Source organism: Cebus imitator, unplaced genomic scaffold (assembly GCF_001604975.1).
Source record: "Cebus imitator isolate Cc_AM_T3 unplaced genomic scaffold, Cebus_imitator-1.0 Scaffold526, whole genome shotgun sequence".
NCBI lineage: Eukaryota > Metazoa > Chordata > Mammalia > Primates > Cebidae > Cebus > Cebus imitator.
In genome coordinates this window covers 1,216,157-1,231,943 of record NW_016107841.1, presented here as the reverse complement: position 1 = coordinate 1,231,943, position 15,787 = coordinate 1,216,157, and the positions used below count along the sequence as shown (strand labels likewise).

General features: G+C 56.6%; 2 protein-coding genes and 1 long non-coding RNA gene across 11 annotated transcripts in view; 2 read left to right on the top strand and 1 right to left on the bottom strand.

Moving 5' to 3' along the window:
• The window catches only part of ANK1 (ankyrin 1), a 116,488-nt gene extending 111,643 nt beyond the window's left edge, over positions 1-4,845 (top strand). For all 9 annotated transcript variants that reach the window (XM_037733462.1, XM_037733460.1, XM_037733461.1 and 6 more), the window contains one exon: positions 2,330-4,845. In XM_037733462.1, coding sequence (XP_037589390.1) covers positions 2,330-2,356 — 27 coding nt within the window. In that variant the 3' untranslated portion in view covers positions 2,357-4,845. The remainder of the gene's footprint in view (positions 1-2,329) is intronic.
• A 2,346-nt stretch (positions 4,846-7,191) lies between these two features.
• On the top strand, positions 7,192-13,080 carry NKX6-3 (NK6 homeobox 3). Its single transcript, XM_037733459.1, has 3 exons — positions 7,192-7,898; positions 9,779-9,948; positions 11,573-13,080. Exons 1-3 carry the CDS (start codon positions 7,517-7,519, stop codon positions 11,810-11,812), a joined length of 792 nt encoding a protein of 263 aa, XP_037589387.1. The 5' UTR covers positions 7,192-7,516; the 3' UTR covers positions 11,813-13,080.
• Positions 12,218-13,723, bottom strand: LOC108293244. The gene is made up of 3 exons (XR_001820611.2): positions 13,079-13,723; positions 12,649-12,712; positions 12,218-12,310 (listed from the first exon to the last, which is right to left on the bottom strand). It is a non-coding gene; the product is annotated as an uncharacterized LOC108293244 (long non-coding RNA).
• Positions 13,724-15,787: the final 2,064 nt, after the last annotated feature.

Genomic DNA, 15,787 nt, shown 5'->3' with positions numbered 1-15,787 from the left:
TGACCTATGCCTGTAATCCCAGTGCTTTGGGAGGCTGAGGCAGGAGGATCGTTTGAGATGAGCCTGGGCAATGTGGTAGGACCCTGTTTCTACAAAAAAATTTTAAAAATTATCTGAACATGGTGGCACATACCTGTAGTTCTAGCTACTTGGGAAGCTGAGGTGGGAGGGTCGCTTGAGCCCAGGAGTTCCAGGCTGCAGTGAGCTAGGATCGCACCACTGCACTCCAGCCTGGGCAACAGGTCAAGACTGTCTCTGAATGAAATAAAAATAAAGAAAGGAAGAGGCTGTTTTCTAAGGGTTTGAAAGGTGAGGGACGCAGGAGAAGAAGCCCAGAGCCAGGGAGGAATCCTGGGTAGAGTGAGGTGGCCTGGGTCCTCATCCCACCCCTGCTCCTGCTGGAGCACCTCCAGAGTCTCAGTTTACCAAGGGATGAAATGGGCAGCCATGCCAGTGTCATCTCTGAGGCTTGAATTTTCTTTTCTGCTCAGTGCCTGGGCAGCAAATTGGACGGGAGATCCTAGCCTGGCTTTCCCACGCCCCACATTCCATGATGGCCTTTTATTTGAAGAGTGCTTCCCTTTGGGGCAGGCACGGTGGAGAGCTCCGGGAGGCTGCTCCTGCCCTCAGTATTTCTAATCCAGCCAGGGAAATATGCAGACAGTAAAAAGCACAGACAGACAGAGACGGTTACATTTCCAGAGCCCAGTAATTGTTCACATTCATACAATGCTAAGCACCTACATGTCGTAGCTTTTTTAAACATCACACCTCTCTAACGGGTTCATCCTGTTACTGCCCTCATTTTACAGCAGAGAAAACTGAGTCACAGAGCAGGTAAGGCACTTGACTGAGGTCAGGCAGCACGGAACTTGAACCCAGGTGGTCTGGCCCCAGAGTTCATGCTCTTACCCACTGGACTCCGCGATCTCCCAAACAGAAAAGGTAGCCACGGGAAGGGAGAGCTTCCAGAGTGGAGAGAGGCCGAGGCGATCAGGAAGGTTTTGTGGGGTGGAGGTGTTGAGGGTGGCAGGCAGAGCGCCTGCAGAAAGGAGAGGAAGGCAGCCTTGCTGGGAGAACTATGACCGAAGGCAGAGAACAGGGGGCAGAGCTCGTGCACAGGCTTAGAGGAGACAGTCAGGCGGTGCCGGTGGGCTATGTGCTGGCCCGGCAGTGATGAAAACGTCTTCCCTCTATGGTGACAGGGCTGTCCACCACTGCAGCATTGCTTCCTGGTTTTACAGTTCTACAGCAGCCCCTGGCAAGGAACCCAGCACCACTCTCCCATCCCTGGGGAACCACTCTGGAGCTGAATTCTCCCTGCTTCCTTCCAGCACTCCTCCCCAGCCCCTCCACCTGGAAGGCCAAAGACAGCTCCATTCTGGGGGACGGCTCCACCTCCAAATGAGCTCCTACCTCCCTGTCTCACTTCTCCCAGAAGACTGTCACCTTCTCCTTATTGATGCATCCTCCTTTCCCCAGCATCCCAGGGCCCCTGCAGATACAAGTTGAGTGGCTGGTCCTGAAAATATGGAGTTTTCACCCCAGGTTGGAGGCTGGAGGCCCCATGGGGGCAGGAGAAGTTTCTCACTGTGAATCCCAGGCTGAGGAATCCTCCAACGAAGCTGCTGTTTTCTAGCCTAAGACTCAATACAGAAGGAGGAGAGGAGGATGCATCTGTTTTTCAGAGATCTCTGGCCTTCTGAGGGGCCTGGGGAGAGCAGCCAGAGGCACCTGTCAGGAAGAACTGTGGACCACAGCTGAAGGGGAGGTGTCACCCCTGAAGCCATGAGCTCCCAAGGCCAGGGAGCATGTCCGCTCCATCCCTGGGTCCCCAAGGCTGGCACATGGCAGACATCAGTGCATGCTGTCAGAGCTGAACTGAGACAGTGAAGGCCTCACCTAGCCCCTTCTTGGCACAAGCCCTGGCTCGTGACAAATGGTCCTTCCTAAGTACAAAGATCTGCTGGGAGGATGTCTCCCCAGGTGACCACGTAGGCATGGGGGCCTTTGCTCCTCGCAAAGAGCACAGTGCTCTCCTTGGCCCACACAGAGGCATCCTGGAGTGTGCGCACTCAGAAGGAATTCATGAGGCCTGGGTGGCAGCTCTGAGGAACAGCCTCTGCACAGGGAGCCAGAGAAGGAGGATGGTATCTCAGGAGGCCAGGCTTGCAAGTGCGACACCCTCAGCACCTCGCCTTGCCTGGGGAAACTGCTTTTCCCGAGTCAGATCCGGCCTGAGCTGCCAGCACAAAACTGTGTATAGAGTTTTTGTGGGACGTTTCGTCTTTGCATTCTAAGTGACTCCTTCTCTCTTTGTGTCTCCCAGGATCACACCTCGACACCCAACCCCTGAATCCCACACACTCTGCCATGCACACTGGAGGAGAGCTGGACCTGAGGGCCACCGCAGCGGTGCACACGTTCCTCTGGGCTGACGGCATGACCTCTGTAAGGGACTCCCGCCAGTCCCCTCTTCGCATGAACGACTGACTGTAGACGCATGACCTCTGGGCTTCAATCCTGCCTCTAGCAATGACAGCTGATCTGTCGGAATCAGGACACAAAAGCAGCGAGAAGCGGGGAGAGAGAGGGATAGAAAACAAGCGTGGGAGAGCGTGCGAACGCGAAAGTGAATGAGGGCTTTTTGTGACTGGGGATGGGTTTTGGTTTTGGAGGTTTTTTTTTTTAATTGTTTTAATTTTGACTGCATACAGGGTACTTTTTCCAACCTCATCTGTCAAAAATCCATGTGGGCTTCCTAAAAGAAAAAAAAAAGAAAACTAGGCATGAAATCAGTTTAGCACCTTAATCTTAAGCGATGCCCTTGTCTGCCCACCCTCCCCAACCCACACACCTCCCTTCCACTTGTGACACCCCCTCCACTCCCTGGCGAGGCTCCTCCCAGATCGCTTTACATGACATTCAGGACGTGTGTGCGCTCACGCGCACACACACACACACACACCACTCGCCTCCACTGACTCTACACACAGATTTTACTGTGACATCCGAAGCTGTACAGACTCTGCTGTGGATAAACTGGAATTTTTTATGTTGTCTTTTTCTCTCTCTGCCAATTTCAGTACGAATTATCTTCCAATGGAAAATCATTACCTTGAGAGTGCATTCGGGGTTCCTTGTGTTAGGGACTTAAGAATCCGAGGCGAGGACCCCCAGGCTTAGCCATAGGGCTCAAAGGGAGTCAGGGCCCCATCTGAAAGGGTCTCCTCTCAGTTGGGGATGGGCCGGTGGCTGACCCAGGATTGCACCAGCACGTCCATAGAGAAGAGGTTTTCTATATCTTCAAGCACTATATCATAGTCTGTGTTCAAAGTGTAAACTGTACAGTAATCAGCCTTGTGTATATGAAAAACAATAAATACTATGCAAATCAATAGAAACATTTAGCAGTACGTACAGAGCCTGACAGCGCAGCTCCTGAGGACTTCTGCGGCGGCAGAAGGAGGAGCTACGCCTGTCTTTCAGTGAAAGAGGAAGCAAGGGAGTAGGGCTAGTGAATGTACTTGCCAGGTCTCAGAAGTCAGGACCACCCAAGGTCTTCCAGAGTGAACTTGGTGCTCTAAGTCCAGACAGCCCGCAGGCTGGGGACCCTGGGTGCAGGTGCCAGGCCTGAGGCAGGACAGCCTCGGTACCTCCCCTCTGCCCAGCCCCTGTGACCTCTTGGAGAGGCAAGCCAGGGGTGCTCCCGGACCATGTGGCCAGTGGGAGCAGGGGCGGGGGCGGAGGCGGAGAGCCTGGGCGCCCAGAGGCAGGGGCCAGGCTCTGGGTCAGGGTAGGAAGGAGACAGACAGCTGGCAGTTCCTCGCCTCGGTGCCATCAGGGAGGAGCCTTAAGTTCCACTAGAGCCTCCGGCCCAGGGAGGCCCGAATCAGCACAATCCCGGCCCCGCCCTCGCGGCGGGCGCCCCCCAGGACAGAAGAGAGACAGCTGGCTCCTCTCGCCCCGGGAGCGGCGGTGTGGACGGCCCGGCCCCGTCCGCCCCGCCACTCTGCGGGGGTGTCCTGGGGACACACTTAAAACTTCCAAGTAGCACAGAAGCCCCCTCCACGTCAGAGGCCCCCTGGCCGCGGGGCCTGTGAGCGGAGAGGGTCCCTGCACCCCCGAGTTCGCCCCGGTGCTCCCCAGGCCTAGCGGGCCCCGGGGCAGACGAGGTGTCTTGCCGGCAGGGGGCGGGGCTGCTTTTGCTTCCTTAGAGGGGCGGGCAGGGAGAGGAAGCTCTAGCTCCGGGCCTCAGTTTCCCCGAGGCTGCGTCGGAGGAGCTACCAGGCGAGCCCGGGAGCCGCCGCTGCCGCCAGAGGCCACCCCGGCTCGGCCTCCAGGGTGCAAGGCGCCCCCGATCCCCCAACCATGGAGGCCGCGCGGCGCGGCTGGGACCGATTAGGTGACGGCCCAAGGAAGCTGGGCGCAGGGCTCGCCTCCCCCGCCTCGATCCTGCACCTTCCTCTCCCAGGTCGCCGCTGCAGCCTACCCAGTAGCCCCCTTAGCGCCCCGCGCCCCCCTACCCCGCGGCTCCAGGCTCCGCTTTGGCACCTCTGCTCCGGCTGGCATGGCTGCGCGCTCCGGCTGCTGTAAGAGCTGTTAGGGAGGAGTTTGGGGTCTCCACACGATGCCTAGAGAATGCTGCAGTCTGCACATTAGACGCTTTTTAGAAGTTTTGAAATTACCTTGATTTTTTTAATTGTTATGAAAATGGATCTTTTCTTGACTCTCCCACATGCTCTGTTATGGGAGAGAATCCCCCACCCCACTCTGATGTATAGACCATTCTCCCTACACCAGCCGAACCAATGTCAAAATTAATAAAGAAATGGACTAATGGCACGGGGCTCCATCTCTCCTTCCCACTCGTCTTTTGGGGGTTTAAGGGTGCTGGGGCCAGTGCAAAGCCTGGGTTGGGATACGAAGGAATCTATGGGTGGGCCTCGAGCACCAGTGAGCTGGTCAATGCCCAGTCCTTCCGGAAGCCTGGACAACCCTTAATCAGGACCACCCACTGGGGAGCTGCCTCCCGAGAGGTGGCAGAGCAGATTTCAGTGCCACCTAATGGTTCCCATGAGATGGGGAGAAGCTGGGAGTCTGGGAGGGGGCACCACAACCCACCAGGGTCCTTGGCCAGGCCCCCAGCTGGCATGCACTGAGGGGACCCCCAGCGCTCCCTAGGAAGGCATCTAGCCCCAGTACTCAATGCCATTCAAAGTTCAAGAACTTGCTCTTGCTGTAGGGAAAGAAATTGCCCTATTCCTAACTAGTTGCTAACACTTCCTGAAAGGCTGGTCGCCAAGCTGGCCTCAGTTTTCTTAGCTGTCTAATGGGAGAATGGATTAAATGGTTGCTAAAGTCTCTTCAGTTTCTCATCCTGGGGGTGCCAGACACCAATGCCTTTGTCAGGCTTGGCATTAATTAAGAATCAAATAATTGGCTGCGGCTTTCCTGCCACATACATTCCCATCATGAGGGGGTGACAGAGTCACAGTCCCAAGGCCACTGGAGCACCCCAGCCCCACCCCACTCCAAGCCTCTCTCCTGGAATGGGAAACGCCGTCCAGGCCAGTGGGCAACCGTGGCAGGTCATCTGCAGTACCCAGGGAGCTTTTTAAAGCGCAATTTGAGAATCATAGTTGCCTGGGTGGGATTGGGTGGCAACACCAGGAACCAAAACCAGGTTTACCAGATGGCTGTGGCACACAGCCTGGTGGCAAAGACATCTCAAACGAAGACGCAGCTCTTTTCTCTTTAAACCAAATTTGTAGAGAATCATTCCACATCCTTTCTGAGGTCTTTCTTGTATAACCTAAATCCCTATGCCACAGAGGGTCAACTTCGGCACGAGAAGGAAGCCTGCGCTGAGCCCTGGGTCCTCTGCTCCCCACTGGAAGCCAAGACAGCCTGGGAACCCGGGAGCAGCTCAGCGAAGCAGCGTGCCTCGTCTCCCAGCTGCCAGGGCGGCCTCTGGGTGGTGACAAGCCCTGCAGAGCCCATGCTTGGTCAGGAACGGTTCCGGGGCCACCAGGCAGAGAGAGGAGAAGTCTATCTGTCTGGCAGTCTCAATCTTTCCTTGAATTTTACGCGTTCAGGCCAGTGGCAGGCTAGTTTCCATTTTTAGAGAAAAACTGCAAGAAGGAATGCTGCCCGGTCCAGAAATCACCCATGCACCTGAAATGTGGGCTCTGACTCCTCTATACCTTGGTTTCCATGTTTGCAAAATGAGAGTTGCCCCAATAGAGCCTTGTACATTGTAAAAATTTATTCGAGAAAAAAAAAAAAGCAGATGCGTGCTCTGTGATTCAGACCAGTTTCACGCATCAGCTACTAACTGATCACCAACCGAGTGCCCGGCACTGGGCTGCACCACCCTCTCAGCCATCAGGGATTTCAAACCTGGGCACCATGCCAGACAGAGCGTGGCCATTGGTCCAGCAGAGGCACGGATGAGGAAGAGATTCTGATAGGGAGGTCAGGGAAGGCCGAACAGAGGTGGAGGCAAGAACACACGTGCAGGGCAGCCCTCGTCTTCAGCCTCTGGCAGCTGGAGGACACACACCCCAGCATTGTTGGCTGCCCACGCCCCATCCAGCCCTCTGCCTAGCGGGCTCCCACCTTAGGCTCTCAAGCCAGCCACAGGGACTTGCATCCCCCAGAAAGCAATGCCACTCAGCCTCACCACTTACCCCATCCCAGCAGCGGGAAGGAAAGGAAGAGGCTGCATTCTCCTGTGGAGCTTGGACATCTGCACATAAAGGGGCCGGCGCAGCTCCGGACAGTGGCCTCTGAGCCCAGCCTCCTCTCCTCCAGGGGAGCAGCTGCAGTGACTTCCAGCTGCCCTGGGAGTCTCCAGAGGCTCCCAGACACCCACCTTTTCCTAGATGCTAGACCTGGGGGGAGCAGGTGGACCCTCCGGCGATGAGCAGGGCTTCTAGAGCTAATTCTCTGTCTCTCTCTCACACACATACACACGCACACACATACACACACGCACACACATACACACACACACACACTGGCTGATTTTACAGTCAATCTTTCAAAGTGCAATTTGTCTAGGAAAAGCCAATGTGAGGCCCGTGTGCGCCCCGACCAATGGCGGCGCAGCTCCAGCGGCTCAGCCAGTCTCGGGCCTGTATTCTAATGGGCCGTATCTTTATCAGGGAAATGTTCCTTCTCTGAACTTAAAACTTCTCATGGAGGGTCCCCCGACTCAGAGGCAGAAAGGGGGTCTGAGCTGAGGCGTAGGGGGCCTCCCTGTCCAGCCAGGGCAAGAAGAGAGGCCAGGAGCCCTGGGGAGGCCTCCCACCTGCCCTGAGCACCTGACTTCTGAGCAGCTGACCCGGTGCGGGTGCCTGGGCCAGGGCCAGGCCGATGCCTTAGGTGGGAGGCAGTCAGGGGCTCGGAGCCGGTCCTGCCCCTCCAGGCCTGCCATGAGATCTGGGGCCAGAGCGTGCGCTCTTGGGTTTTAGGGGCCTGGAGAAGCCTTCCCTGTCCTGACCAGGAGATCATGGAGTCCAACCTGCAGGGGACATTCCTGCTGAACAACACACCGCTGGCTCAGTTTCCGGAGATGAAGGCCCCCATGTGCCAGTACTCGGTGCAGAACTCCTTCTACAAACTCAGCCCCCCGGGGCTGGGCCCCCAGCTGGCCGCGGGGACCCCCCACGGGATCACGGACATCCTGAGCAGGCCGGTGGCTGCGCCGAACAGCAGCCTCCTCTCCGGCTACCCCCACGTGGCAGGCTTTGGGGGGCTCAGCTCCCAGGGAGTCTACTACAGCCCCCAGGTGGGGAATTTTTCCAAGGCCGGGAACGAGTACCCCACCCGGAACCGGAACTGCTGGGCCGACACGGGCCAGGACTGGCGAGGCGGGCGGCAGTGCAGCAACAGTGAGTATGGGGTCTCCCCAGCCACCCTCCCGGACCCACCAGGCCCCAGGGAGGAGAGGACGAGGAGGGGCCTCCTCCTAGGAGCCCTGCTCCCTGCCCTCTCCGCTAGCCGCCATTAACCCCAGGACTCATGGCCTCAGCTCAGTGCAGGCTGAGTTCCACCCTCTCCTCCTTCCCACCCAACAGTGCTGAGACACAGGTGTCTGAGCCACCCCTGTCACCTGCTGCCACCTCAGCTGCCCTCCTAGGGCCTGTGGCAGTTCCAGACCTAGAGAAGGCTCCGCAGCCCACACCTGCCCTGCCCGGAGTCCAGCAGGCAGCCCAGCTCACGTCTGCAGCCCAAGACCCATGCCACTACTTCTCCACCAAAGTAGGCAAATGCCACCCCCGTAAGGAAAATGTCCCAGCTCACCTTTTCAGAGAGCCCCGGCATTGCTCAGGGGTACAGGACGCACCCTGGCCCCATCCAGGTCCAGCCTTTGAGCCAGGGGGCTATGCCCACCACATCCTCGGGTTTACAGCAACAGCAGCCGCATCAAGTGGCCAGCCTCTGGGAGCTGCTGCCAGCCCAGCTGAACTTGGCCCTGGCTGCCGGGAAGCGGGGGGACCTCTTCTCAGCCCACCCACCCCTCAGCCAAGGTCCTCAGAACTGTTCCGAGGGTGGGCCCATGATGTTGGTCAGGGTGACTGGAGGAGGTGGCAGGGCGTGTCCAGGTAGGGCAGGCTCGGCTGGGAGGCAGGGAGGTGAGAGTCTTTGGAATCTTCCCTGTGCCACCAAAACCCTGCCCATGTCAGGCAGGGGCCTCCACTTCTGTCTGATCTCTGGGCTCCCCCACTCCAATAGGGGCTTGAGGTCAACCAAGGAAACCCCAAAAGCGCACCTGTCCCCGATTTACTACCCTGCCTAGCCGGTAACACTGCCTGTCACCCATTACTGTGCCCGGGAGGTGAAGCCCCCTCTCTTGGAAGCTGTTTTAGGCTTGGCTTTGGGGGTGCTTTAAGCCTCCAGCTAGCTCTCTCGTCCCTCCATCTCCCCCTCCCCACTCCCCATCCCCCACGCCCCCTCTTCAGTACGGAATGCAGGTACACACACAGGGACATAGCCAAGAAAGTCAGTGGATAATGAAGGCAAAGGCAGAGGCTTGAAGATGATCTCTCAGGAGGGTTCTTCCTCTCTGTGCCTCAGTTTCCTCACCTGTAACTTGAGCCGTCAGACAGCAGAGAACGAGGCCTGACACATGGGAATTCTGCCTCCCCTGAGCCCACTGCCCACAGCTCCTTCCCGAGCCGGCTGCCCTGGCCAGGCTGGGGGTCAGGGTCTCTGGCCTCCATGCCAGGCTCTCCAGGGTAGTTGAAGCCATATGACTTCCAGGCCTGGTGACATGGAGAAGTGGCAGCTTGGGGCTTGAAGTTCACCCCTCCCTGGCTTCCTGGAGACCTGGGAAGTTGGGTCTCAAGAGCAAGGAAGTTGGCGAAGCCAGGGGGTGGGGGGAATTCATAGGCCCTGGTCCCTAATTATAGGAGGACATCTCTGGGACAGAGAGGGACATCCCTGGGACAGAGAGGGAAGTCCTGTTGCCTCTCAGAGGAAGGCAGCATCAGTATTGAGAACTTTAGATAGAGAAGCATGAGGCTCTGCTGCCCCTAAGTCTCCTTACCCCAGGGCAGCTGCCCTCTAGGAGCCCTGCTCAGCCAGGCAGGGCAGAGGTCACAGTCACTGTTCTCCAATATCAAGAATGCTGCTCAGGGGAAAGGAATCTTGGTGTCCTGGCAACCTCTGTGGGAGGGAGAGGAAGGGCAGGGCTGGTGCCATGTGGGCTGTGCCTAGCTGCAGGGTCTCCACTTATCCTACTAACCCCGCACCTCCTTCCTCCTGCCAGCCCCAGACCCCTTGAGTGACAGCATCCACAAGAAGAAGCACACCCGGCCCACCTTCACGGGGCACCAGATCTTTGCCCTGGAGAAAACCTTTGAGCAGACCAAGTACTTGGCTGGCCCCGAGAGGGCGAGGCTGGCATACTCACTGGGCATGACCGAGTCGCAGGTCAAGGTGAGTCTGTGTGGGAGGAGCCCATCCAGCAGGCTCCCCCGGTGCTGGAGAGAGGTGGCCACGCAATGCAGCTTTCCAGAGGGCGGCTGTCCTGGTGTCTGCCTAACCCTAGACCCTGTGTAATGCACCATAGCCAGGAAAAGGCCGTCACCCACTGAGCCCCATTCTCATTTCACCCTCTCAGCAATCCGGGGCAGGGGGCGGGGTTGGTATTATTATCCATTTCACAGATGAAGATCAGGGTCTCCTGGCTGGGAGAGCTGGCAGAGTTGAGGTTCAACCCCAGATGTGGGGAACGCCAACCTCAGGCTTTCCCTCTCGCCTGCTATTTGGCCGAAAATTCCAAACACTGTTGGCAGCCCGTGGCCCAGATTCAGGCTTGATGCTCCAGCCAGCAAAAGGAGCTGACCTCAGTTTACCAATCTTTGTTTTGTTGTTTTTTTTTTTGAGACGGGGTCTCTCTCATTCTGTCACCTAGGTTGTAGGGCAGTGGTGCGATCTCGGCTCACTGCAACCCCTGCCGCCCGGGTTCAAGCACTTCTTCTGCCTCAGCCTCCCCAGTATTTGGGTTTATAGGCGCCTGCCATCGTACCACACTAATTTTTGTATTTTTAGTAGAGATGAGGTTTCACCATCTTGGCCAGGCTGGTCTTGAACTCCTGACCTCATGATCCACCCACCTCAGCCTCCCAAAGTGCTGGGATTACAAGCATGAGCCACCTTGCCCAGCCCCTATCTATCTTTAAGAAGAAAATGCCTCCTCCTGCTGAGCAGGATCGGATGGGCTATCAGGGCCTGGAGCCACGGCTGGGAGGGTGAGCCCAGGCTCTCCCACTCCAGCCTCGGGGGCCCCAAGTGTCCCCTAAATAGACGCGGGGAAACCTGTTTCTACTGCTTCAGTGTCTGGGGGCAACTTTCCGCGCTTTGACGATAGATGTCTCTTGGGACTTTCATTGGGGGGGCACCGAAGCTCAAGAAAGCTCGGAACTTCGGGGACTGCTGGCTCAGTGACTCTGCAATCAGGCTAAGGATGCAGCAGGGGCAGCTGGCACTGGGTTCTGGTTTTTGCTCAGGGCCCTGGAGCCTCCCCAAGCTCCCAACTTCTGCACCCTCCTCATCAGCCGCTCACCAACTGCAGTGGGGCGAGAGCTGGGGGGGCAGAGGCGGACCCTCCTGCATCTTTCTGCTTCCATCCTGCACTCTTCAACTACCCCAGGCAATGGACCTATGTTACTTTTCTAATTAGGGTAACAATTATTTATGAAGTTGGATGAGGGTCTATGAAACCCAGAGGAGGGACAGCTCATAAGCACCTTCCTATGCCACCAGGGCTAAGCCTTCCACCCCACACGCCGCATCTTCCACGAGTGCCCAGAAGGAGGAGGAGGAGGAAGAGGAGGCGGCGGCGGCGGTGGCGACACGGGGTGGGGTGGAGGGGAGAGCTGCGGCGAGCTGAAGGGCTGCTACGCTCACGTTTTTAAACTTTATTGTCCTTCCCCAACAGAAACGTGAATGTGACAGCCACTCCGTTGTTAAGCCATTCGTTTGGCTGTAAAAGCAGGAGAGCTGTTCTCGCGCCCGGTGCGCGCTGTGCCAGTGACCCTCGGCGTCTTTCTCGTCCCAGGTGTGGTTCCAGAACCGTAGGACCAAGTGGCGGAAGAAGAGCGCCCTGGAGCCCTCATCCTCCACGCCCCGGGCCCCGGGCGGCGCGGGCGCAGGCGGGGACCGCGCACCCTCGGAGAACGAGGACGACGAATACAACAAGCCACTGGACCCCGACTCAGATGACGAGAAGATCCGCCTGCTGCTGCGCAAGCACCGCGCCGCCTTCTCGGTGCTCAGCCTGGGAGCGCACAGCGTCTGACGCCCGCCGTACAGGCCCGGGGTCCCGGCTGCAGCCCGCGGGGGGACGCCGAGGAGCCTGCCTTCCCCTCCCCTTCCCCACGCCGCTTCGCTGGTGGCGCAGGGGCTGAGTCTTCAATGAGGGTCGCGTGAAGGAGGTGGAGGAGGAGCGGCAGGTGCAGGGGAGGAGGCGGAAGAGGCGGAAGAGAGGCGGGGGAGGAGGAGGAAAAGGAGGGAAAGGGGACGGTCATCCCAGCTGAGGGAGGAGGAGGCCAGGAAAGAGAACAGCACTCCTGAGACCTGGAAACCCTGGCCGCTCCTCCGCGGCCTCGCCTGCCAGTTCTGCAGATTCTCAAGTGCACGAGGACTAAAATGACCAGGCTCTGCAGCCAGGAAACTGGCTACGGGGTCCCAGACAGGCCACTGTGATCCAACTGTGGGTGGGGACCCTTCCCAGGGAGGGAGGCAGCTGGCTGGGAAATCAGAAGACCAGGGTCTTGGTTCCCAAGCCAGCAGCTGGCTGCAGAAGAAAAGACGACTTGAGTGTCCTGGTGCGCTCCTCAGACCTGTGCGCAGGAAGGGTCCCACTGGAGGGCCCAGAGCTGAGCACCTAACCCTGGCTGCAGGAAATCTGCCTCCAGGAGGGGAAGTGGGACATCCCAGCGAAAAATAAACCCCCCTGGCGCTCCAGGATGATGGCCTCTAAGCTTCGGAAATCCCCCCTGGCCTCCTTTCTCCGATTTACCCTGAGGGCCAATACCTCTAAGACCAGAAGACACAGGAAATCCCTGATGGCCGGGAAAAGGGGAGGGTGCAGGGAGAGGCGAGGCGGGGATGTTGTACCCAAGGACCACCTACCTGGACATCACTTGGTGCTGACAGAAGGAAGGACAGGCCCACCGGGAGAGAGGAAGCACTCCACCTGGGGAGGAAAGGAAAGGCTGAGAAGGACAGGGGAACATAACCCTTCCAACAAGGCGGGAAGGGAGAAGGAAATCCCCTCCCGCTGGGTAAAGGATGCCAGGGAGGGGCTGAACCACAGCCTGCTGGAAACCATGGCCCTTCCTTTCTTCAGATAACCTTGCTGCCTGGCACTGGAGCTGGTGGCTGACAGGGATGCTGGCCAACAGGGTGGTGTTTTTCACCCAGGAGGATCTGTGCTGCTGGCAGGTGGGGGGTGGGCTGGGGGAGGTGGGTGGGGGCTGGAATGCAGCCCAGAAGGGACCAAGCACTTGCCCATCCTCATTGGCTTTCAAAAAATAAACACTAAAACTGAAAGTCCACAAACCTCCTTACGGCTCCTGTGCTTCTGCGAATGGGATGAACGGCAGGAAACTGTTGAGGTCCCAGACTTGCCAGCTGTGGGGCCTTCCCCGAGGGCTGTTGTCTAGTCTTCTGGGAACATTCGTGCTCTGACAGGTTGCACAACACAGGTTATTTGAAACCTTGCTGGCAGATGCCAGACACTGTCCCCAGGTGCTGAGAAACCCAAGACGAATTTCATGGGGTCCCTGATCTCCAGAAATGTATAGCCTACTGGGGAAAATGGTCTGTGTGGAGAATTGGGCTCATAAGAAAAATAAGGAGGGAGAGATTAGAAGAGCTAACTAACAGAACACCTCCTAATTTCTCCCCTGTAGAATGCCTGGATTATCTCACTGACCCCACAAGAAAACTAGGCAGTAGGCATCATCTTCAGTGCATGGAGGAGAAAACTGAAGCTCAGAGTCCCATACCAAGTCACAGAAGTGGGGAGAGGCAACCCCAGAGTAGATCCCAAGGCCCTTTCAGCCACTTCCTCGGGTTGCGAGGGGCACCCTTCGAAGCCTTTTCTGTCCAGTGAGAGTCTAGAACTAGAAGTAGTCTAAGGCCCTTCCAACTTCAACCATCTATGCTGCTAGCAACTAGGCTTGACCTCTTTGCTCTCCCAAGAAGCCCATCGCCCAGTCTTGGACCCCCAGGGCAGGTGAACCTGGGCCTGGAGCCAGCCCGAGAGGGGATGAGGGTGGAGGAAGACCCTGAGCATCTCAGAAAGTGGGGCACCCACCTTTCCTATGACCCTTGGTGAACCTGGAGGACAGTGGGGAACATGACCAGAAAACGCAGGATGTGTGTAAACTCCAGCCCTCTGTCTGTGAAGATGCCGACAATCAGGTGTCCATCTCCCCACTTGTAAAGTGGAAGGGAGAAAAGAAGGGAAGGTAGAAAAGAAGGGAATGGAGCACAATCTCTGTGTGGCCCTGCACAGCACGGGTGTCCTGAGCGGGCCCGACAGTGGCTGCAGCAGGAGAGGACCCTAGAATTCAGCACAGGCTTCAAAGATGAAAAGTGTCCGTGGCTCTGGGATGCCTGCGGGTCACCAAGTGCTGCAGGCAGGAAAAGGCTGTCACATAGCCCGGGTGCGAAGCCACCAAGCAGGCATGGGGGAAGATGCCGGTGACATAAAAACTGTGTTTACTTATCTTTCTCTGAAGCATGCTGTAATCATAAGTGCTCTATTGTAGCTATAATTCCTGCATGTCTGATTCAAGTCGTTTGGGGTCAGTATTAAATGAAGCCTGGGGAAAGGTTTTCCCAGGAGACATTTGCTGAGCTCAACAAAACCTCTTTCGACCTCAAAGTTCTGGGAAACCTGCCACCGGAAACTTTGGCTCAAAGACTCCGCCGTTCCCGGCCATTTCCTCTAACTCCACCCTCCTGCCATGTGCATCCTGAATGGAGGGCCAAGCACAGGAGAGGCACTGCCTCCCAGTTCCCTAACGATCATGCTGAAGCATATTCAAAAGACTAGATTTGGGGGCGAAAAGTCATAGGTGGATAACCCAGATTCCTGAGGGTGATTTGGTTAAGTCTGGCCCTCTGCAGATGTGCACACATGTGAATGCCTGTACATACCTGTGTGTGCATATGTGTGTGTGTGTGAGTTACTTGGGAGAACATGAGGTTATCTCACTTTATTCATCATAAAGAAATCATAAGCCGGCCCGGTGTGGTGGCTCATGCTTGTAATCCCAGCACTTTGGAAGGCTGAGTTTTGAACTTGACCAGCCTGGCCGACATGGTGAAACCCTGCCTTTACTAAAAATACAAAAATTAGCTGGGCATGATGGTACATGTCTGTAGTCCCAGCTACTCGGGAGGTTGAGGCAGGAGAATCGTTTGAACCGGGAGGCAGAGGTTGCAGCGAGCCGAGGTCGCACCATTGCACTCCAGTCTGGGTGACAGAGTGAGACTCTGTCTCAAAAGGAAAGAAAAGAAGAAAAGAAATCTTAAGCCATAGGCCCCACTTTTATCCCTGCTCATAAATAGAACTTCTTGTATATCCTGGGTTAAATAAACAAACATACAAAAATCAACAGAATTCTGGAAATCCATGCTCCCTGCAGTGCCTCTCTTACGACATCACAAACTTTTCAGAGACAAAAGGAAAGAAATTAAGTTCTACGTCCATGACGCTCGTGGTATCTGCTTTGACAATGACTCCATGGGCTCCACCAAGTAGGGACAGATTCCGCCATAGCCATCATCTTTGTGGCTTCTTTTGGTAGCAGAACCCGGGATGTGTCTTCAGCAGGTCGGGTGAGGGTGGGTGGATGTCCATGGCTTACCAGGCTCACAGGAGCTGTATCCTGATTATAACAATCAGAAAGACAGCAAAGAGGCCCGGTACGGTGCCTTGGGCCTGTAATCCCAGCACTTTGGGAGGCCAAGGTGGGCAGATCACCTGAGATCAGAAGTTCAAGACCAGCCTGGGCAACATGGTGAAACCCCATCTCTACTAAAAATGCAAAAATTACCTGTGCATGATAGCGGGCACCTACAATCCCAGCTACTGGGGAGGCTGAGGCAGGAGAATTGCTGGAATCCAGTAGGAAGAGGAGATTGCAGTGAGCCGAGTTTGCACCACTGCACTCCAGCCTGGGCAACAGGGCGAGACGAAAGAAAGAAAGAAAGGAAAGAAGAAAGAAAGAAAGAAAGAAAGAAAGAAAGAAAGAAA

What these genes read in the sequence shown, in the direction of transcription:
- NKX6-3 (XM_037733459.1), top strand. Translation starts at nt 7,517, where the DNA reads ATGGAGTCCAACCTGCAGGGGACATTCCTGCTGAACAACACACCGCTG. An exon ending in CGGGCGGCAGTGCAGCAACA is followed by an intron (nt 7,899 to 9,778) that starts GTGAGTATGGGG and finishes TCCTCCTGCCAG; the next exon opens with CCCCAGACCCCTTGAGTGAC. An exon ending in TGACCGAGTCGCAGGTCAAG is followed by an intron (nt 9,949 to 11,572) that starts GTGAGTCTGTGT and finishes TTCTCGTCCCAG; the next exon opens with GTGTGGTTCCAGAACCGTAG.